Below are 23,583 nucleotides of genomic sequence, written 5' to 3'. Positions count from 1 at the left end.
AAATTTAATTAATTATTAGAGTTATTATCCACCATTGCACTGGATAATAAAATTATAAATTGTATTGCAAAATTCCCAGCGAAGTCACTCGTTTCTCCCCGTTTCCTCTATGCATCACTATGATATTGCAGGAAGTATTCTGGGCCTGATTCAGACTTGCTTACTAGGCAGTGTAAATTAGCTGGTAATAGCCGCCCTGCCAAATGCACACCTAACCCCGCCCCCCCCCCCTGCACTAACATGTGATTGGATGTGTAGGCTTACACATCCGCTTGTATGCAGATGCACAGAGGAGAAATCATTCAATGGTCGCTCACCATCGAATGATTTCTTCAGCCTTTGCTCTGAAGAGTAAGTCTAATGTCATGTGACATCAGCTGCCCGCCCCGAGCATCCATGGGCACACCTGCACTCACAGGGGTACGCCCAGTGTTTTCATGGGTGTTCCCACCGGTTTTGTGGGCACGCCCATAAAATTCTGGCCAGTTACCTGCTTCTGCCCAATGCCCTCCCCCTTCCTGCCCAACCTGTTGCACATGCCCCCAAGAGTGTGAAACTCTCACCCAATCAGACACCATCGGCCGGGGGTGCAAATTCGGACCTGAGCAATCAGGCCTAAATCGCCCCCACTGTTGCGATAATACTGAGATGCTGATGTAAATAAACTCAAATTTGTGCATGCAGCATATTTTCCATATATACAACATCTTTATATTTTTCCTATAGACTAAAGGCTTTTACATCTTAAAGGACATTTAGCAAAACCAAATCACTCTAGAGGAGCAAAATAAAACTTTCATCTAACAAACACAACCAACAAATGGGAGATGAATATACACAGATGGTTCGGCTTTCCAAAGGGATTTCATTTTTGCTTTGCAAGGGTTTCTAAAATATGGCCAAGTTGATTATATATTTTAATATACAGGTACAAAGTGATATTATACTTTGAAGGCAAAGGCATTTTTTGAAATCTTGGTTAGAACTGAAACCATCCACAACAGGGATTATTCATATGATAGATTATGTACTTAATCATTCATTTAGCTAAAGTTTTTTCAAATTATGATTTTTTATTTATTTTAAATGCACCTATTTGTTGTAATAGGTGTGGAATGTGCATATCTCAATGTTTGATATTCTGCCTGGCAAATAGATGTAAATCTGATCGTTACCCCAGGACCCACTGCCCAGGGAGGTTGAAAAGTGCCCCTTTTAAGAATGGGCCTGATTGTCTCTAGGAGCAGTGGCATACAGGATTGGAATGGCCCACAAGGTTACTGGGGAAACACCGGTAGGCCCTATTGTGTGGGAGTTCACCTCCTCCTCCTGGGACTATGTGCTATTTTCTACATTGTATTGCCATTATTGATCTTGTATATTATCATGCATGCACTAGCAGTATTTATATTTATCAAGGAGCCCAGACCATGCATACCATTTGGAGACAGACCACACCCCTAAACAAGGCGTCATATCACTGCACTCCCAGGTGGGCCAACCATACCTCCGCCAACGCTGGTGGCATAACTCTAATGGGTGCATGAGGTGTTGTCATGCCAAACTCAATGAGACCAGAATATACCAAGTGTGTGCCCTCTCCTCCCTGCGTATTACTGCTGGTGACTATATTTCAGGTAATATATGCAGAAAGATTGTGTCGATGCAGGGGACTGTTAAGGATGTTATGCCATAATACCATAAAAGCTTCAGTCTGATACAGTATGGTTGTTATTTTATTATGGGATTATTATGTAAAGAGCAACAGAATATGCTGGGCTATATAAGAAACTTAATAAATAAAATAAATAATATTATTACTTTTATTAAGTGATTCCCCTCCTGGTCTAATATAATAATAGTAAGTATAATATAATATAATATATATTATAACTAATATAATAGAATTGATCCAAAGCTGTATAGCTGGCTGTTGATTTAAGAGTTGGTACACTGCTCATTTTTAGATTATTTACTTATACAGCACAAAAGATTTAAGCACACTTGTCAACATTTATATATATAGGATACTCACTTTGGTAATGTAGCTGAAATGTTCCGATTGTATCATCTTGAAAAGTTTTGAAATAAACTGAAAGACTGTTGGTTGGACTTCGGATCACCTGACCTTCAACCAGAAGAGTTTGATTTGCTAAGACCACTAGACCATCCTCACCCATGCCCCGAATAGACAGGTGCTCGCCCTCAGATAGGTTCACACTTTTAACCTGAGGTAAACACAAAAAAATGGTCAGAATCACCATGCATCAAGGCATGTTCATTATCTACTTACAGTGGGGGCAGACATTTTGGGGGAAATTTACTAAAGGAAATGTGTAAAAAATAGGTGTAAAAATAGGTGTATTTGTACCCAGAAATACACTTATTTTTGACATTTTCTATCCCGAAAATATAGCAATTCGTATTGATGTGCTATCAATACGAATTGCCATATTTTCGGGATAGAAAATGTAAAAAATAAGTGTATTTCTGGGTACAAATACACCTATTTTTACACCTATTTTTTACACATTTCCTTTAGTTAATTTCCCCCTTTATGAGGTGAACAAATGAGAATTCAGTTTAATGATTCATTGGGAACTACCAGCATCGTTGAGGCAAAACATTTTTTTGTTATGTCGCTTAGTGTTGTAGTCAACAGGTACTCTGTAAATTATTTCAGTTTGTAATATGCAAAAGCATAAAATTTTAACATTTCATTCTGAATGTGTGAAATAATAATTTTTATGAGTTGCCTTAAATTATTATAACATTTTTAAGGCAAACATTAAGTGAAACTCTTTTTCTGAATGAGGTGACCCATTAAGTCGTCAAGCCTTACTCAGCCTTACAGAGTAAAACATTTTTAATCAAACAGACACTTGAAGAGTATAGAGTCCAATGCTGTATCATGTATTCAATAGCAAACAAGACTACTATTGGTTAACATATTTGCATTTAAACATTTGTTTAGTACATTATTTGCTTCAAACAATGTGGCAGATGTATTAAGCCTGGTGAAGTGATAAAGTGGAGATAAAGTGGAAATTGATAATGCACCAGCCAAATAGCTCATAACTGTCAAGTTGCATGCTGGATTTAAAAAAATAACAGTTAGGGGCTGGGTCACTGGTGCATTATAACCTTCAACTTTATCACTTCACCGGGCTTAATACATCTGCCCATAAGCTTTTAAAACACTTCAACATATTTGTTTATATAAACTTAAGTGGTTGCTTTCTAAAGTGTGAAAAAAAGTATAGTACCACTAGGGTACTAAACAGGGGCTGCTCTAGGCTCAATTCAAATGAGCCTAGAATCCCCCAGCTTGCAAAAGCTGGGAGATACCCAGCAAACGCGTCAGGCTACAGCACCGCTGCTTCTCCTTCTCACTGTGTTTGTGGAACAAAGCTCCAACTCTCCACAAGGATACCTGAACCAGGACTAAAAAGTGGACTTTCCGGATATGTGAGTTATTCAACTGCCCCCCCCAAAAACTTTTGTCCATTTGCAGTCCAAATAGGAATAGGATCCGCACAGGAAGGACCAGTGGGGTACTTTCCTATAATTATCCCAAGTCAATTCAAAGGGGTCTTTTATTTAAGGATTGCACCATTTATACGCCAAGTATCACTGAGATGTTATGCAATACTCATTTGAAGGTGTTTTAATGTATTTTAATTTATTCATAATTTCTTAATAAATTGTTATATTGTGATTCGCTTTCTAAAGTGTGACCATTAATGTCGAACAGCAGTGGTGTCCATTGGTTGGGAAACCATTAATGGCCATCCACATTATAGATGGCAAGTGGCCATCGATGGTAACTATCAATGTTAACCACACCAATGGCCATCTGTACATTGAATATGCGTAGGCATCCCCTTGCTATGGTGCAATATAATTTAGAAAAAATATGTTTGTCATGTTGTACTTATAAAACAGGCACTACTGACACATGCATGTGGTTATGGAGGGAGATGATATAATGGCAACATCCAGCTATCACTAGTCCTTTCCTTATACAGCTACTGAATTAATTTCGAGATGAAATATTTTGGAAGGAAATATAAACATTCCTGTAATTATGAATCCAGTGATTACAGAGGCATGCTGGGAGCTCTGTCCACATTCTTGCGTAATTAAAATGCTCTCAACATACAACAGCACTTGATTCAAGTCAATATTGATTCACAGTTCTTATTAACAAAGGTATTTGAAGCCTCTGCAGAAATAAGTTCATATAATAAAATACTGCAAAATCTAATCCACGGCTTTGTGCCATCAAGTGGCCTATTTTGGCTCTTTTGAATGATGTAGATAATCACAGGAACCTGAGGGCTAGGACTAATGAAAAGGTAATAGTACAAAACACTAAAGACAGCTGTGCCACCTTTGCTTTGTGAAACATCTCCAGGCAGATTTTATACAATGTATTTTTCATGAGTACAAATGAATGTGACTGCGGGTGTATGTACGGTAGATCACATTTCTCCTGGGGTTCAGCAGTCTTGTCCAGTCTGATGAATGCTGCTGTCACCTGGCATGGCTGATTATTGGGAAATACCGTAGGGGTGATTTATCACCATCCTCAGATGCGGATGTGCTGTGATAATATCAGCTCAATTCGCAATGTGATAATTGATAACATTGTACAAATGTATCAATTATCGCATGCAGGAAATTAGCTGATGATACAGTATAAACCAATGTCCCTGCAATGCCAGTCCATAGCCATATCGGGGCATTTTTCACAAATGCTATCGGCATTTGGTGAATCCCACCACAATTATACCAAACTCGAGGGATCAGAGCTTTTGAAGAGCTGTCAGTTATTGGGGCTCCCTGTTGCTATAGTTTCCGGCACTGTAAAGTGAGCTGTGTCTTTGCAGTGCCACTTTACTGCAATGGGGGTCAAAGGAGCAGCAAGGAGCCCAAATATTTGTCAGTCCTCACTGGAACACACATGGGGCCAGATGCACTAAGCTTCAAAAGTGATAAAATAGGGAGTGATAAACCGCCAGCCAATCAGCTCCTACCTGTCATGTCACAGACTGTGTTTGAAAAATGTCAGGCCGAAGCTGATTGGTTGGTTGTTTATCACTCTCCATTTTATCACTTTTGAAGCTTAGTGCATCTGGCCCTTGATGTCCATTGGACACATAAAGCTGGTCACACTGCCTAGGCTCATAGAAAGCTTACAAGAAAAAATAAAAGGAAGCGCTAATACACCAAATGAGATACTTAAAATAGGTAACTTAATAGTAGAAAGCACATAAAATCAACTGATAAATTTGAAACACATCTGATGGTAAATGCATTTGTATGATCTGTTCCTATATATGCCCCAAAGAGTAAAGTCCACACATAAATCTCCAATAGAACAGTCACTCTTTAGGTGGATAGATATAGTTGCTACTATTGGAGATTTATTTGTGGACTTTACTCTTTACTCATACAAATAATGCATTTACCATCTCAGGTGTATTAGCGCTACTTTTGGTACTTGTGTATTATCACGGCGCCCCCGATAATAAGTCGCACGACTTTTAATCGCATCGCATGCCATACACTGGATGCACACCGATGCGATTAAAAATTGTATAAGCCCCCTATACGATTTTAAATTTTATAAGCACCCTAATGGGTGCTTATAAGCACCCTAATGGGTGCTTACAATGTTAAATGCACCCCCATGCCACCCTCAGTATGAACGCCAACCCGAAGCGTGGCGAGTGCAGCGGTACCCGTCCTCCGACCTTTTCATACCCCCACTATCCACGTCGGCGTGGAGTTGATTTTATATAGTGTGGCGAGCGCAGCGTACGCGTATTACTTCACATGTATTGTGCTCGGGCTCGGTGGCTCGCCACACTATATAAAATCAACTCCACGTGGATAGTGGGGGTATGAAAAGGTCGGAGGACGCCACGCTTCGGGTTCACGTTCATAGTGGGGGTGCATTTAACATTGTAAGCCCCATTAGGGTGCTTATACAATTTAAAATCGCATCGCATCGCATTGTATGCCATATACATTGCCATACAATTTTAACATTGTATGACATCGGGGGAATTCTCGTCGCATCGCATACCATCGCATGCCTTATGGTCTGCGATGCGATGGGCGCCGTGATAGTACACAAGTACCCTAATTTTTATTTTTTCTTGTATATTTGTTTTGGGAGATTGTTCTTCCCTTTTAAGTAGCTGCTTTACGACACACCCCACGTCAGCACCGGGTGGGTTGCTTAGCAACACCCATCCCTTCCGCACAGAATGACAGGGATCAATTTGGAGGGAGAGTTAGGGTTATGCACTAGGGAAAGGTTAGGGTTATGCTATGAGAGGGGAGGTTATAGTTAGCCACTAGGGGGAGGCTTAGGGTTAGTTATACCATCTAGCAGTGATGCATGATCCACTGGAAGCCATCCTGACATAACTGCATGACCAGGAAGGCAATGCTGGACCTGCCATGTCCACCATACCAGGGGCCAGATGCACTAAGCTTCAAAAGTGATACAATTGAGTGATGAACAGCCAGCCAATCAGCTCCTGCCTGCCTGTGTTTGAAAAATGTCAGGCAGGAACTGATTGGTTGGCTGTTTATCACTCTCCATTTCATCACTTTTGAAGCTTAGTGCATCTGGCCCCAGGTAAGATAACCAGGGACAGTTTTGTCTTCATTTGTATCATGTGAACAATTCATTTCTGATGACAATCATGTTGCCATTATAATAATGTCAACATTCTCATGCTGATACTACGAATGCTGTCATGAATGTCGTTAAAATATACCACACTTCTTAATATTACAGCATATACTGTAATTCATTAGGTTTTTGCTCCCTCTTTAATGTCTGCAATATGAACCGAGTGCTTTCTGATATACCTCTATACACATTGTACCCTTACAAATACAATATTTATACTATGCACAATCTTGATGAAGAGTTTATGGTGTTTTCCATACTGTATGAAATTCATAAGCCTATTGTTACTGAAAATATTTCATATAAATAGAGGGAAGTATACATAACAATGCAATAATCTCCTACAGACAGGGAACTTTGTCATAACTGTTATTGAGTTATTGTGTAGTTTACTGCTGTTTTCTTTACTGTTGTGTTTGCTTGTCAGCTTAGGCTATATTTTATATAATTCCCATAACTTAAGCATGCCACCTTTATATCTGTTCTTAGAGTGATATGACTACAGGAAATGATACGTTTTTCTCTTCTAGCATATAAACATTTATGCAGCATTCTGAGTCACAGAATTATTTAAAAACAAATGTCATGATAGAGTAGGCATCAGTATGTTGTGAAATGGAATATCCTTGTAATGATTGTTTCAGTGTCATTTGTTTTTGTTGGTTGCAATAGCTCTACATCATGTTGTTTTGAGATGACTCCCGAATCGCTTTATTTTGTGAAAGTAATGTACGACAACCGTGTGGCTTAGGGCATGGAGTAAACATATCTGCGTTCTCAGTGTGTGGTGCTACTACTTCCCTTATTCACTGTAACGCCCCATACACATGCTTGGATTCATGGTAATTTTCAATTAGATTTTGTGTTTAGAAGCAAATTCAAATCAAAATCAAATCGAAAATGACCCTGAATCGAAGCGTGTTAACCGCCTTCGATGCAGGTTCAAACCCAATGCACAGCACCGCGGGATCGGGATTGAGAGCAGAAATAGACTTGCCTGGCAATTCTGGAAGATCAAAGGCAGTTACATGCTGCTCTATACAGTATTTCCCCCTCCCTCCCCCTGCACGCCATCCTTCCCTCCCTCCCGTTAGATGCCAGCACTCTGTCTGTAGGCCCCTTTAGGATAGCTCATGGTGTTATCCTACATACATACGCAGCGGCGGCTCGTACCTTATTGGGGTAGGGGCTGCCTCTGGCTGCAGCAGGGGTGCCGCGATTCAGACACCCCCTCCCCCTATCACCGCCGCTGCTGCTTCCTTCTCTCCCGTCCCGGGACTGGCGCATGCGCAGTACACACGTGTACCACGCATGCAGCCAACTTCTATGGGCTGCTTGGGCAACAGCCCATAGAAGCAATCTTGGTCCCGGCGCCTGTACAATGTAAGTTACAGGCACCGGGACCAGCGCGTGTGCAGTACCTATATAGATACTGCACATGCGCATCTGCTGTTTTTGCACGGCAACCCGCACAAAGGCGTCCCGGAGGGAGCAAACACCTCCCAATAGGAATGCCTTTGTGACTGGCAGGTCGGACTTCCAATTGGAAGTCACTGCCAGTCACAGTGAAGCCAGTGCAGTCTCACAGACTGCATCTGGCTTCACTACAGTGTAGGATTTTACCTGCGGGGGCTGCAGCCCTGCAGCCCATAGGTAAAAACCGCCACTGTACATACGTATATGCTGTTTTGATAATACTGCAGTTTTCTGTCACAGGAATATTGGGCGTTATTTAGACCTGATCACAGCAAATGGACAAAACCATGGTGCACTGCAGGTGGGGCAGATGTAACATGTGTAGAGAGATTTAGATTTGGGTTGGGGGTGTTCAAACTGAAATCTAAATTGCGTGTAAAGATAAAGCAACTGGTATTTACCCTGGCTTCACAGAAACAAAATGACTCACCCAAATCTAACTCTCTCTGCACATGTCAAATCTTCCCCACCTGCAGTGCAGCATGGTTTTGTCCGTTTGCTAAATAAGCAGCCCTACGATCAGGTCTGAATCAGGCGCATTAGAAAAGTCAGGTCACCTTTAGAGGAGTTATCTGGTTATCTGGAGTAAGAAAAGACTTTCGCAGAGGATTATCATCAAGAGATTGGCTGTGTGCTTGAAGTCACCGCTATTACTTCTGATGTTGAGAAAAGGGTCTTAAATGAGGCACTTAAATGAGAACTACAGTATATCTCAAAGGGAATGAGTCCCATAAGTCTTCCTCTTAGTTGCAGCTAACCATTTGAGAGATGATTCCATTATTCCATGTGCTGTTATTCTAACATATCAGGTTGCTGAGGCATACTATTAGCATCCTTTAAAAATGATGCCTATATCAGATAAACTAATGCATAGATTCAACTAGCGGTTTGCACTTTATCTTCTCAACTTTACTACTATTATTATTATTATTACTACTACTATGCTTTATTAATATTATGTTAATGCCTCGTTTATATGACACTACAGTACAATAGAAAGAACATATACAGAAACAGAATGCACAAAAGAAGAAAAAAGTGGCATACAGTACAGAACATTGCTGGACAAGGATATGGTTTACTTTATACACATGGCAATATCGGCATCTACAATACTCATATAAGCAGCAGGAGGTTGGAATCATAAGGGTTTTGAGCTGTTGTATGTAGTTTAGAACAGATAAAGGAAAAAATGGAATGGAAAGGAAGGAATAGCATATGAGGGAAGAGGGCCTGCATTATAATACAACTTCTATGTACATCTATGCTTTGTTGAGACGGATTCAGTATTGAATCCCAGCGGTCGGGATCCCGGCGTTCAGAATCCCGACGCCGGAATCCCGACATCCGAAATGCCGACAAGGGGGGGACGTGGATCGCCCCCCCCCCCTTGCGGGCTCGCTGCGCTCGCCACGCAGCGGGCCCGGTGCCTCGCTACGCTCGGCACACTAATTTATTCTCCCTCCAGGGGTGTCGTGGACACCCCAGGAGGGAGAAAGTGTCGGCATTTCGGCGATCGGGATTCCGGCGTCGGGATTCTGAACGCCGGGATCCCGACCGCCGGGATCGTAACTGCATCCCGTTGAGACTACCATGCAAGTCATGCTCTTTCTATTAATAGCCAATAATATTGTTTTGAATATGACACCTTACAGTACATTTATTATTATTATTATTATTATTGCTCTTTTCCTGTTATTAAGGGACTATGATAGTTGTTGTAGTGGTCCTCACCACTACCTGCTGCTACAATACCTCATTGTCTGACACAGGGAATGGGTTCATGCAATACTCAACTTTTTCCAATTTTTTTTTAGTCCAAGTTGTGTACCTGTAGGACTACATGTGAGTACTGACCCACAATATATGCCCTTAATGTGAATGGTAATATACAAGAAAGAAGACATATAACATGGTTCCACTAATTATTTATTACTACCTATTCGGATACAGTTATTGCATCTAGTTACCAGATGGCATTATGGAATATCATCACTGAATGCTATATTATTGTTTTATTGTTCAGTGAAACTGTCCAGAACTACAGTCCTGAAAGGAGAACACAATTTGGTTGTAGGTAGGAGGGTTATAGGGAAACATGTGTGTCAGATATACAGTATATATACCTTGTGTAATGTGTAATATAATGCATTGAAGTCCTACTTCATTAGCTACTGTGTTGATTACTTACTGATGTCCACTATACTGTTTTTGGCTAAAATCCTAACTAAAGCCCTGTATACATTTGCCCTGTGCTGAGCAATTCTAATTAGTACAGGTCGCTCAGCACCGATGGCTCAGCACACAGCAATGCACCAGTGATGTGTCCTGAGCGATCTGGCAGAGCCAGTGTTCTCTGCCGAGAGGAAACTGGCAATGACTAGATTTATACCGCATGCAGTATAAATCTAACCCAGTGATGGCGATGTGCGGAACCGTGCTTTACCATCACTGGGGGGCCTTTTGAAAATACAGGTCTTAAGCCAACCTAACTCTATGGCCCTTATCACTCGTAAAGGCAAATTCCTTCTCAAATGGACAAAACCATGTGCACTGCAGGTGGGCAGGTGGGGCAGATCTAACTTGTGCAGAGAGTTAGATTTGGGTGGGGTTTTACTTCAAAGTGAGATCTATATTGCAGTGTAAAAATAAAGCAGTCAGTATTTTCCCTGCACAGAAACAAAATATCCAACACAAATCTTAATCTCTCTGCCCCCCCCCCACTCCAACCCCTGCAGTGCACATGGTTTAGTCCATTTGAGAAGGAATTTGCCTTTGCGAGCGAATGAGAATAAGGGCCATTATTTCTCGCACTTATATTTTTATCATCAGTTTAAAAGAAAACCTTCTGAATAAGCTCGCCTCTTAAACACTGGCACACCATTTTTCTCTTTAAAAACATCACGAGTCAGCCATTTTATGCCCCAATTTAATTAAATGTTTCCCACTTGTTGATTAACAATGTAATAAAATGGCATACTATAGTAAATGAAATCCTACAGCTGAATCAGTGCTGTAAAATAATATTGCATCATGTCTCCTCTCTATAAAGTACATAGTAAATAATGATTTTATAACTCAAAGGAAAATAATCTTGTGTAAAAAATAAAATAAAAATAACTTAAAGGTTTTCTCATTTAGAAAAGACAACAACTTAAGAATCAGGAAAATCATTTCAACACTTTAAAGTAATATTACAAAGCTCAGATATAAAAGAACTAAGACATTTTAAAAATGCAAAAACAAAATGTATGCAAAAAATCAATAGTCATGAATTATGCAGGAATTGTCTCGGTGCTCTTGTGTACAAGGTGTACTGTACAACTCACAGATCATCTTCCTAATTTAATTATGCACATAAAAATGATTGCAACTTTTTACTTTTTTTTATATGACAGTGATACAGCTATTGATAATTGTCATACAAAAGATAAATCTTTGCTGTGATTTGTGTGAATAATGTCCCAAGAAGATGATATTGCTGCATTTATTAGCATGGATATGTAAGGGAATGTGTCCTGCATTATTAAAGGTACAATGCGCTGCCCATGCCATTCCATGCCTTACAGCAGGCATGGCTGAACTATGGCCCTCCAGCAGTTGTGAAACTACAAGTCCCATCATGCCTTGCCACAGTTTTGCTATTAGGGAATGATAAAGCATGCTGGGATGTGTAGTTTCACAACAGCTGGAGGGCTACAGATTGGCCATGCCTGCCCAACGGCCTTTGATATAAGTTTAACTGAAATGAATAGATGGCTGGTAAGAAGGGCATGCGGTCCCTGGGATGGCAATGTCTAGGTCTATAGTCACTAGCTGGACCACTAATGATTGACAGTGACTTAGTCGACACCTGGGAATGGTTTACATACAATAGGTAGGCATTGACAGAAGGTTGACACAAGCTTAAGGCTGACATGGGCATGGTCGACGCTCACAAGGTTGACACAAGTATTGTGTGTAGAATTTTGAGGGAAAAAAATGAATTTATTCCATCATGGAATAAAGCTGTAACATAACAAAATGTGGAAAAACTGAAGCGCTGTGAATAGTTTGCATGGTATATGACAATTTATTGCAAAATAAGATGATCAGAATTGGCTTAATACCTGTGATTACTATTACCATGTGTGGTAGCTCTTTCTATTGCTGTCCCATGTTCCATGCTGACTTTCAGGTCTGGCCCTATTCCCTACTGCTATAGTGGTGGACATGTGCCACGTCTTTGAATAAATCCCTGTGGTTACGTGATCATTACTGGAGAAAGACTGTTTCCCTAAACTTAGTTGAACTCTAGCATATGAGAGCCTCAGTATTGCAGAGGTGCATACCACTTCATTCCTACAGGTGTGATTGCTAAAACTGAGATGCATTGTAACCATCGGTCATGATGTTCATTTGCAACTGCAGCCTGAGTTAGTGTGACCAAACCCAGTACTTGGCCTCCTTACAGCTGGGAAATGGGGCAACTCCCCCGTCATCCCAAATGCCAGCCACCTCCACCTCTCCCCGCCTTTATACCTAATATATACCTAATCAGGCAGAGGCATTCGCAATACAGCAATGCAATTGTAAGGCCCGTCCTGCACACGCTTAGAATGGGTTCTGTGCATGCACAGTTACTGATATACAGTCCCACACCTTTGGAATCCCTTTGTTCAAACTGGATTGGGGTTTCCATATGGGGGAGCACTTTCACTAGAGTGTTCCTCAAATGTAGGGCTTATTGATGTATAAATATTAGTCAATTGAATATTTTAGAATTGGGTCTTTTAATAGAATATCCTAATGTCTCTTAATGATCCTTTTCAATTTTATTCCCCCAGTAGTAATTTTGCACCTTTGGATGATACTTCCTTGGCTATAAAAATCCAATTATATCTTTTTTTGACGAACCTTATTGTCATATCTGATGATTGAGTCATATAGTGATTCTATTCACTACAATTTCTTTTTAGTTGTAAATCTTGCTCTTTCCACAGTTTGGATGAAGATTGCTACTATTTGGGATATAGCTTCTGGAATCTTTTTTTATCCTTTGGTATGGGGCTTCTTGTCCTTGATGTATATAGCTGAATCTAAAAATAGTTTTGTAGATTGGCTGATGCCAAATATTAGTTTGACATGTTTGTTGTTTTTGTTCAAGTTTTCACAGAATGATTTAAGATCTAATTCTGTTCCTCTCCATATAAACAAAATATCATTGTCAAATTATGCCATGATCCCAATTTGATGCCTTCACTGATGAACTCTATTTTATCTTCAGGTAGATCCATTTGTGTAAGGTGTCACTTAATTTCCTATATTCCTTCTTTGTGATCAATAATCAGATATTACGTCCTGACATCAGCAGTGACTAAGGGCCAGATGTATCAAGCTTCAAAGGTGATAAAATGGAAAGTGATAAGCAATCAGCCAATAAGCTCCTATCTGTCATTTTCAAACCCAGCCTGTAACATAACAGGTAGGAGCTGATTGGCTGGTGGTTTACCACTCTCCATTTTATCACTTTTTGAAGCTTGATACATCTGGCCCTAAATATTTTTCGGTACTTGTGAGTTATCCGGGCGTCCGATTTTTAAATCGGGTCGGATCGGGACATCGCATCGCATCGCATGCGACCATCGGATGCGATGCGATGCGATGCGATGCGATGACCCGATTTTTCCATAGGAATCAATGTTAAAATGGACTGAGTCCATTTTAACATGGAATTCAATGGGAAAAAGGGTCCTTTTCATACCCCTACTATCCAAGTGGGCATGGAGTTGGATATAAACCTGTGGCGAGCGTAGCGAGCCACCGAGCCCGAAGCGTGGCGAGCGTAGCGAGCCCCGCGAGGGGACACAGAATACCGTCCCCTCGCGGGGCTCGCTTCGCTCGCCACGCTTCGGGCTCGGTGGCTCGCTACGCTCGCCACAGGTTTATATCCAACTCCATGCCCACTTGGATAGTAGGGGTATGAAAAGGACCCCTTTTTCCATAGGAATCATTTTAACATTGATTCCTATGGAAAAATCGGGTCATCGCATCCGATGGTCGCATGCGATGCGATGCGATGCGATATCGCATCGCATCGCATCTGATTGTATGCCTTAACTTAAGGCATACAATCAAAAAATCGGACGCCCGGATAACTCACAAGTACCTATTTTTCTAATTTTGATAGCATCCAATGTCTCTATAAGATATGATTATTTTTTTGTACTACTGGTTGGAGGTACAGTTCTTGCTATTATCGCATAACCTGGAGGAGCAGTGGGATTTTTATGTACTTTAGGCAGGGTGTATATAGCAGGATTTTAAATTTGTAATGGAACTCTTTTTGTTATCGTACTTTTTGCAAAAAAAACGTATTAAGGAATTCTTGATATATTTTTTATTTTATGAGTAATATAATCACTATAAACCTCCTTGATGTAATCCATAATTGCCACTTCTCCACCTTTATTGCACAGTGTAATAACTAAATACTGATCTTTCTTTATAGATTTTACCGCATTAAGCTCTCTTAATCCGGTTAGTGTTTTTTCTTTTTTTGAAAGTGCATTTCTTTCTAAAAGGTGTCTGTTGGAGTCAGGGCCGGCGCCACCACTAGGCAGCCTTAGGCATTTGCCTAGGGCGCCGGCCACTGGAGGGCGGCACTTGGGAGCCCCCCTCATGGAGCAAGTTGACAGGTAGTGCCGCAGCGGCGCCCGCACCATCCCCCCCCCCGTGGAGCCGGGTGAGCACAGCGGCGCCCGCACCGTCCGCAAACCTCCGTGGAGCCTGGTGAGTTAGAAACGCCCACACCATCCCCACACCCCGCCCCTCATGGAGGGACTCGGCAGCAGCGGCCGCATTCCCTCCCCTTCCCCTTCCTCGGTTGCAAATTCTCCCACTTGCGTGTGTGTGAGGGGAGGTGGAGCGACCAGCCGCAATTCCCCCCCCCCCACCCTGTCATGAGCGACTCAGCGGCCGCATCTCACCACCACCCCCCCCCCCAGGAACAGGTGAGCGGCGGGAGGGGAACAGGTGAGTGGCGGGGGGAAGGGGTATGCGGGCGCTCCCCCCCTCCCCCTGCCTGGGGCGCTGCTGTACCTGGCACCAGCCCTGGTTGGAGTGCTGTTTCCTCGATGGTTTCTTCTTTAATTTTAAATATTTTTTTGATAGTTTATTTGTAAGAGAATTTATGTACATCCACAAACATTTATTTATTTATTTGCAGTTTCTTATATAGCGCAGCAGATTCCATTGCACTTTACAATTGTAAACAGAGATCAAACAAACTGGGTAACAGACAGACAGACATGGAGGTAGGAGGGCCCTGCTGCAAGCTTACACTCTATAGGGATATAGGAGGGAAACATAAGGACAGGCACCAGTAATAGCATAGCTTATAGGTCCAGAAGGGAAGCTATATAATACATAAGTGCCTACGAGGGTTATGCGTATGGAAATTAAATATGATAGGCTTGCCTGGAGAGGTGAGTTTTCAGGGATCGCTTGAAAGTTTGCAATAGATATTTCATCTGTTAAGGCAACTTTCAATCCTTTTTCAAGACCTGAATTTCTGTGTTGGTAAGTCAATGTATAATACAGAGTATACGGTCGTTAGGTAGTCACATATAATTTCGACATGCATTAGGTCGACCACTGAAGGTCCACATGGCTTAGGTCAACACATTAAATAGGTAGACATGGTTGGAAGGTCGACACAAGCATTAGGTCAACAATGGCTAGGACGACAGTCAAAAGGTTGACATGGGTTTTCTATTTATTTTTCCTTAGCCGACAGGTGATATTTCATGCTCTACCATCCACTAGGGCTGGAGGGAGAATAGAATAGTGTGCCGAGCATGGTGAGCAGCAGCGAGCTATGCAAGGGGCTGCGGTACACTTTGGCGGTGTCCATGTCGACTATGTCGACATCCGGGACATTTTGTAAAAACCCATGTCGACCCTTTGACCGTTGACCTATCCACTGATGTCAAGAATGTCGACATTAGGCATGTCGACCTATTTCATGTGTCGACCTAAACCATGTCGACCTTCAGTGGTCGACCCAATGCATGTTGCCCTAATATTGGTCGACCCAATATCCCATATCCAATACAGGTGTGTGCTACTGTAAAATGCATGTTACTTCCATTAATCTCATAAGATCTTATTTGGATACGTTTGTACTGGTTATATGTGCATACCGGCATTATCCATGTTACCCTGAATCCTGTTATCTGCTAGTTAATAAACCAATCACCCTAGTTAAATGATCTACCATTTGGACGGACCTCCATTGTACACCAGTGACACCTATGAGCATATAGGGTGAGATTTAATAGGATGAGAGATTCAGAAAGTGAGATATTTGGTAAGAAATCTCCAGGTTTTTTAAAGCGGCAATCATTTACACTGCAAAACTAGTTTGATTTTGAAGTGTAAATGATTGCCGCTTTAAAAAAACTGGAGATTTCTTACCAAATCTCTCACTTTCTGAATCTCTCATCCTATTAAATCTCACCCATAGCTTCTGGCAACAACACTTACCCTCATGTAAGTGAGGGTAAGTGTAAGGGTAGTCCCCTATAGGGACTACCGTTTCCCTATAGGTAGTACAGTTAGAAGGGCCCTCTTTACTTCTTTGTCTGTCTGCTAATACCGACGGAACGCAACGGACTATGCTGTGCTATATAAGAAACTGTTAATAAATAAATAAACAATACCAAGTCTTGATGTATTAATATGTTTGCTCCCATCTGCTGGCCATGCTAGTATAATATAAATAAATGTTAATATTTCTAACCCACTAAATGTGAGGGGGTCTGAGCAGCTTCCGTGTTTTGCTGCTGTCACCCGCTGTTGCTGTTGGTCCTGACAGCTGTTAAGAACATGTGCTGTAGAGACTATTTAATTTGTAATGTAGATGTTTGATCAGATGTCAGCTCTCTTCCAGCAGGACACCAGAAGCTTCAGGTGTGTTCTCCATCACCTCTATTATTTTATATGGCTGGGGAGAATGTTCCACAGTCTCTCTCTCTCTTTTTCTTTCACTGTTTTCCTTTTGTTTTCCTTTTTTGTTCCAGCAACAGTGGGATACATTTACTAAAGCTTCTAAAAATGAAAAGAGGTGATGTTGCCCATAACAACCAAACAGATTATGTCTATCATTTCTTTATTGCATGCCAGAAAATGATGGACAGAATCTGATTGTCAACATCACCTATTTTATTTTCAGAAGTTTTAGTAAATGTACCCTATTTTCTGCCTGTCTGGATAGAGTTGAATTAGTTTTGCATTTTGTTCACATTTAATATGAAATATTCTTTACCCTGTATGTCACTGTATAATACAGTCATGTATTTTATATATAACATTAGAACAACATGGAGGAGAGAAGTTCAGCGCTCACCTGATAGAGATATGAGTAGTACTAATGGTAGAAGTACCAATGACAGCTACCAATGTAGTAATAATGACAGCTGGTCTCTAGAAAGGATGGCTGCCCTCTAGTATTACAATGCAAATACATAGAGAAGAGACCTGCACTGGTAAATGGATAAGGTGTTGGAGATATAATACAAATGTATACATGTTCTTATAGAATGCAGACTTTATTGGTCACAAGGCCAGAATGCAGACTATAACTAATAGTAATAGGTATTGGTTCCAAATGAACATATATAGAGTGAACCGGTCCAACAATATATCGGTGTTATAGCTGGAGTATAGTCATGTGGTACAAACAAGTGGTAAACCCCAAAAGAGGGGTAAAAATAATTGCTAGTGAAGGCTGAAGTCACGAGTGGGAAAGGAACACAGTGGTGGTGCGGGGACTGGAGTCATAGAAACATAGAAACATAGAATTTGACGGCAGATAAGAAGCATTTGGCCTATCTAGTCTGCCCCCTTTTTTTATCCTTCAGGTAATCTCAACCCTTTTTGATCCTTTTTTCTTTGTAAGGATATTCATATGCCTATCCCAAGCATGTTTAAATTGTTCTACTGTCTTAGCCTCTACCACCTCTGATGGGAGGCTATTCCACTTATCCACTACCCTTTCTGCGAAGTAATTCTTTCTAACATTTCCCCTGAACCTACCTCCCTCCAGTTTCAGTGCATGTCCTCGTGTTCTATTACTTCTTTTCCTTTGAAGAAAATGTCCCTCCTGTACTATGTTAAAACCCTTCATATATTTGAAGATTTCTATCATGTCCCTCCCGCATTGCCCCTCTAACCTGTGTGTAGAACAACATGCCGCTGTCCAGCTCCTGAAATGCCATGAGATACGACTTTAGTGATACTAGCTTACAGAAATAAAAAAAAAACCTTTCCGAAGACTGCATATTTTTATTTTTACCTTTAAAACAAACTACTGTACTCAAAAATATTAAATAGTACAGAGGAAATCATCAGGACATTTGCACACGGAACACCATGAAAATCTTTCTGTGAGGAAAATCAATGTCATTAGAGTACATTATTCCCAGCCATGGTATAGCAGACTGTCATGCTAGATTACTTCCAGAATATGTAGAGGATAAGATATTTCACCAGAATGGTGAAGAACTACTATATAAAAACATCTGCTATTCCCTTGAGAAAAGATCACATTCAAGGAAGTGTAACAATTTTATAACAATAGTATGATTATGCTATTATCATAATAACCTCAAAACAGCAGACTTGTGAACATAAAATCTCTGTTTATGTGGTCTGGGTGCCAATAAATCTGCCATCAAAAAGTAAGCACTGTATAGCAAGTTGATATATAAATCTGAAACATAACTCTACTGTATCTTCACAACAGTTTGTATTTGGATACAAACAGATTTGTAATACATAGAAATGCCATAAAGTAATGTGGCATATTGCTCAGACCTGTCTGTTTTTTGACCGACAAAGCTTTTTCTAAAAAAAAAAAAAAAATCAGTGAAGAGAAAATTCCAGCTCCCTAATGTGCTATGCCTGCACTCCTTATGGGCAATATTCAATGCCCCTGATGGCGAGCTGTTTGGTGAGCAGTGCCGATAGCTCGCCATCAACAGTATTCAACATGTCCCCTTAACTTACTGTTTCCGCCTCTTTGGTTCTTTTTAACGAGGTTGAAACCTCGTGTGACCATCAGAACAGCGGGGTTGCAACGGACTTGGTGCATTTGTGGCAAACCTCACCGTTTAAGGGAATCGGCGAGGATTCCAGCCAAACATTGAACATGGCAAAGGGGGTTAATAAATTATATTTGCTTCCATGGATACCTGAAACAAAACTGAAGGATCTGGATAGTTTCATATAACAGTATTTTTACATTAGCCATTTAGGGATCTCAAGTTTGTTAAGAAGCTTCATTAAATATAATTTATTTTTATTTTCATGTTGCAAACTCTTTGAAACTTAAAATTTACTTACAAATCTCCAATAACGAGTAATGTTACATTTTTGTAAGTCAAACTATGTCATAAAATCAGCTACTGATAAAAATGATGTCATCGTGCTCGGATGTAATGACAGTTAAGGGAACTCTGATCTCTCAGCGCCATGGATGTTATTTTCAGAAAGTTCTGTTGTTAAGAGAAATCTACAGTTTCCAAGCACTTATATTATTTCCCACTTTCATTAACCACCTTATGATGAAAAAAGTGAAAATAAATAACAATGTAATTTATTATTTAACATTATTTACTGTAAGGTATTGAACCAAAATGGCATACAAGCCTCAATTTTGATGATATATTTACTTCAATACTTGTATGCATTGTTTATTCTGATCTACCGACAAGATTGGAAAGTTCTGTGGTAATAATGTCTATGATTAAACTAAACTTTTTGATTTTGGAACTTCTGAAATTTGGCACCTGCTAAAATAGTATCTGAAACGGCCAGGGGCGGATTCGGGACTAAAAGTGGCCCTGAAAAATATCTGGAAGTAGCCTCATGTGGGCGGCAGCAAATCATTAATGGGTGGATCCAGCATAACTGTAGGCGGAGCCGCATCCAGCAGCGCTGGGCTTTATATTTACTGCAGTATATGGGGCGAAGGAGGTGGGTTGGGAGGAGGTGCAGCAGTGGCCAGTGGGCAGAGAGGAGGACAGCGGGCAGGAGAAGTTGATTCCGCATCCAGCAGCAGGGCCCTGTGCGGCATTGCCGACACTGATACATTGCCCGGAAGGGGTGGATCCAGAACAAAATGACTGGGGGACACCATAATAGGAAAGGGAGGGGGGTTATTTGCACATGTTCCCAAAACAGTTGGTGTTGTCTCAAAACAATGGCATGGCCTCAAAGTGAATGACGAGGAGAGACAGTGGGTAACAGTGAACAGATGATTAAGAGAGGCAGAGGGTGATGTCTTGGAGAGGCAGAGTGACAGGAGAGAGGAAAATGAGGATGTAGTGCCACAGGGGAGGGGTAGATGGTGATGCAGTGGGTAATGTCGAGAGATAGAGAGACAAAGGTGGCTACAGGGAGAGATATAGGGAGCTAGGGAAGGTGGGAGTGTGAGTGTGTGAGAGGTACGGGAGAAGGGGATAGTGAGGGGGGAGAGGAGTGAGTCAGTGAGGCACAGAGAGCGAGGGGAGAGTGAGATAGAAGGAAGAGAGGAGGTGAGTGGAATAAGAGAGGGGGAGAGAAATTGGCAGGCAGGGTCTGAGTGAGAGACAAAGAGAGGGGGAGAGAATGAGAGACATAAAAATAGGGAAGACAGAGAGAATATAGATAATGAGAGGGTACATGAGAGTGGGTGAGAGTGGTGGCAAGAGAAAGAGGGTGTAGGTGAGAGGAGAGAGATGGATTGGGTGACAGGCATAATAGAGGGAGGGGAAGTCAGAGAGAGGAGGAATAGTGAGAAAGGGGAGAGAGAGAGAGCCAGGAGAGTGGGGTTAAAGGAGGAGAGGAGGTGGTAGAGGAGGAGACGGGGTTGTAGAGGAGGAGAAAGGGGTTAGAGGAGGAGAGGGTGTGGTATAGGAGGAGAGGAGGTGGTAGAGGAGGAGAGGGGGCATAGGAGGAGAGGGGGTAGAGAAGGAGAGGGGGGTGTAGGGGAGGAGACGGGGCTAGAGGAGGAGATGTGGGGTGGTAGAGGAGGAGAGGGGGTTTAGAAGAGGAGAGGCGGTGGTAGAGGAGAAGATGGGGTGGTAGAGGAGGAGACAGGGGTTTAGAGGGGGCGGTAAAGGAGGAGACTAGGATTGTATTGGAGCAGAGGAGTTGGTAGAGGAGGAGACGGGTGGTAGATGAGACAAGGGGATGGTAGAGGAGAAAGGTCTGGTAGAGGAGGAGGCAGGGGTAGAGGAAGAGGAGAGGGAGTGGTAGAGGAGGAGAAGGGGTGTATAGGAGGAGAAGGGGTGTATAGGGGGAGAAGGGGTGGTAGAAGAGCAGAAGTGGGGTTTAGTGGAGGAGAGGGGGGTTTAGAGGAGGAGAGGGGGTGGTAGAGGAGGAGACGTGGGTGGTAGAGGAGGAGACATTGGTGGTAGAGGAGAAGAGGGGGTGGTAGAGGAGAAGATGGGGGTGGTAGAGGAGGAGATGGGGGTAGATGAAGAGACAGAGTGGTATAGGAGTACCAGGGGGAGGAGTTGGGAGTGTTAGAGGAGGAGATAGGAGTGGTAGAGGAGGAGATGGGGTGGTAGAGGAGGAGAGGGCTGGTATATGGGGAGAGGTAATGGTATAAGAGGAGAGGGAGTGTAGAGGAGGGGAAGGGAGGTGGTAGAGGAGGAGAAGGGGGTGGTAGAGGAGGAGAGGGTATGGCATAGGAGGAGAGGGGAGTGGTAGAGGAGGATAGGGGGGTCATAGAGGAGGAGAGGGTGGAAGTAGATAAGGGAGAGCAGGCAGGTGTTTGAAAGTTACAGAAATTACTTTGCACCTCCTAATCAATCAAAGTGACGAGTGTACTTCAGGCAGCTCTCCCTTTCTCCGTTTTTGCTTATATAAGATATGCAACACCTTGCAATTTTCTTCATTAAAGTTATATATATATATATATATATATATATATATATATATATATATATATATATGAGGAGGGCGCTACAGAGATTTCCACCACCTTGTCAAGTGCTCAAATTAGGCAGATAGACAATTTAACATTCTTAATGGCAATTTATTAAAAATATATGGATAAAATATTGACAATTCATGATCTTTGAAACCGCATAGATAGACCCAACGCGTTTCGTCTCCGAAGAGACTTCTTCAGGGGTACACAAGAATGGGCGGTATGCTAGGTCTAAGACCAATAACAGACTTTCTTTGTTTTAAAAATATCGGAGAAATCCGATGACGTAGAACCTTTATTGAAGGCCCTTATAAAAGAGGCAGGGCACTTCTGAAGAATTGGAGGAATATAATACCAGAATGGGGTATGCACCGTGTGAATCCTCCAGCGCCTAATCAGACTGATTAGGCGCTGGAGGATTCACACGGTGCATACCCCATTCTGGTATTATATTCCTCCAATTCTTCAGAAGTGCCCTGCCTCTTTTATAAGGGCCTTCAATAAAGGTTCTACGTCATCGGATTTCTCCGATATTTTTAAAACAAAGAAAGTCTGTTATTGGTCTTAGACCTAGCATACCGCCCATTCTTGTGTACCCCTGAAGAAGTCTCTTCGGAGACGAAACGCGTTGGGTCTATCTATGCGGTTTCAAAGATCATGAATTGTCAATATTTTATCCATATATTTTTAATAAATTGCCATTAAGAATGTTAAATTGTCTATCTGCCTAATTTGAGCACTTGACAAGGTGGTGGAAATCTCTGTAGCGCCCTCCTCATTTCACTTTCTGGTTTCTGTATTCATCTCCCACTAGCAGGGGAGATTTTGTGGAGGTAGTCGCTTTATATAATTGGAAGCGCTTTCAGGGTCAACCCCCATTTGCACATATATATATATATATATATATATATATATATATATATATGACAGAAAATAATGTAACATGATTGGACACAGTTCCCAGCTTAGCCGCACATTGGATTGCTTTCAGCTGTCACATTACCCTACAGATTACAGATCCCTGGTGAGCATCGCTTAAGCACAAATCTATAGGAATGTCAGAGTTGAATTTGCTATTGCCTTTTGTTACCCTAGCAGCAGGGTGTTTCATTGCAAAATCATGTAAGCAACAATATACCTCTTATGATTGAAGATAGTGGCAGAGCTACACATTGGTTATAGATGGTTCCGCTGCTTTAGGACCCAGAAGGCATGGCTAAGGTTTCTTTATTAAGCCCCTCCTCCACCATTACCTTGGACACTTGCCAGCCGTTGAAAGGACAGAGAACGGAGGTCTCTTCTGGGCCATTTACTCATGTTGAGATGGTGCTCTCACTTTTATTATCAGATCAGAATGGTGGGACTCGGAATCAAGAGTGGCATTACAGCCCAAATTGTATTCGGTCCTGATGATGCTCAGTTTTGCCCTTGATTG

General features: G+C 41.7%; 1 protein-coding gene across 3 annotated transcripts in view; it reads right to left on the bottom strand.

Moving 5' to 3' along the window:
- SEZ6L (seizure related 6 homolog like) overlaps positions 1–23,583 on the bottom strand; it is a 351,778-nt gene that overhangs the window by 99,156 nt on the left and 229,039 nt on the right. For all 3 annotated transcript variants that reach the window (XM_083146527.1, XM_083146544.1, XM_083146535.1), the window contains one exon: positions 2,036–2,228. In XM_083146527.1, coding sequence (XP_083002653.1) covers positions 2,036–2,228 — 193 coding nt within the window. The remainder of the gene's footprint in view (positions 1–2,035; positions 2,229–23,583) is intronic.

The sequence above is a fragment of the Crinia signifera genome, chromosome 1 (genome assembly GCF_055691185.1).
Source record: "Crinia signifera chromosome 1, ASM5569118v1, whole genome shotgun sequence".
NCBI classification, from domain to species: domain Eukaryota; kingdom Metazoa; phylum Chordata; class Amphibia; order Anura; family Myobatrachidae; genus Crinia; species Crinia signifera.
Note: the sequence above shows the minus strand (reverse complement) of the source record. Positions and strands in the feature narration are given on the sequence as shown.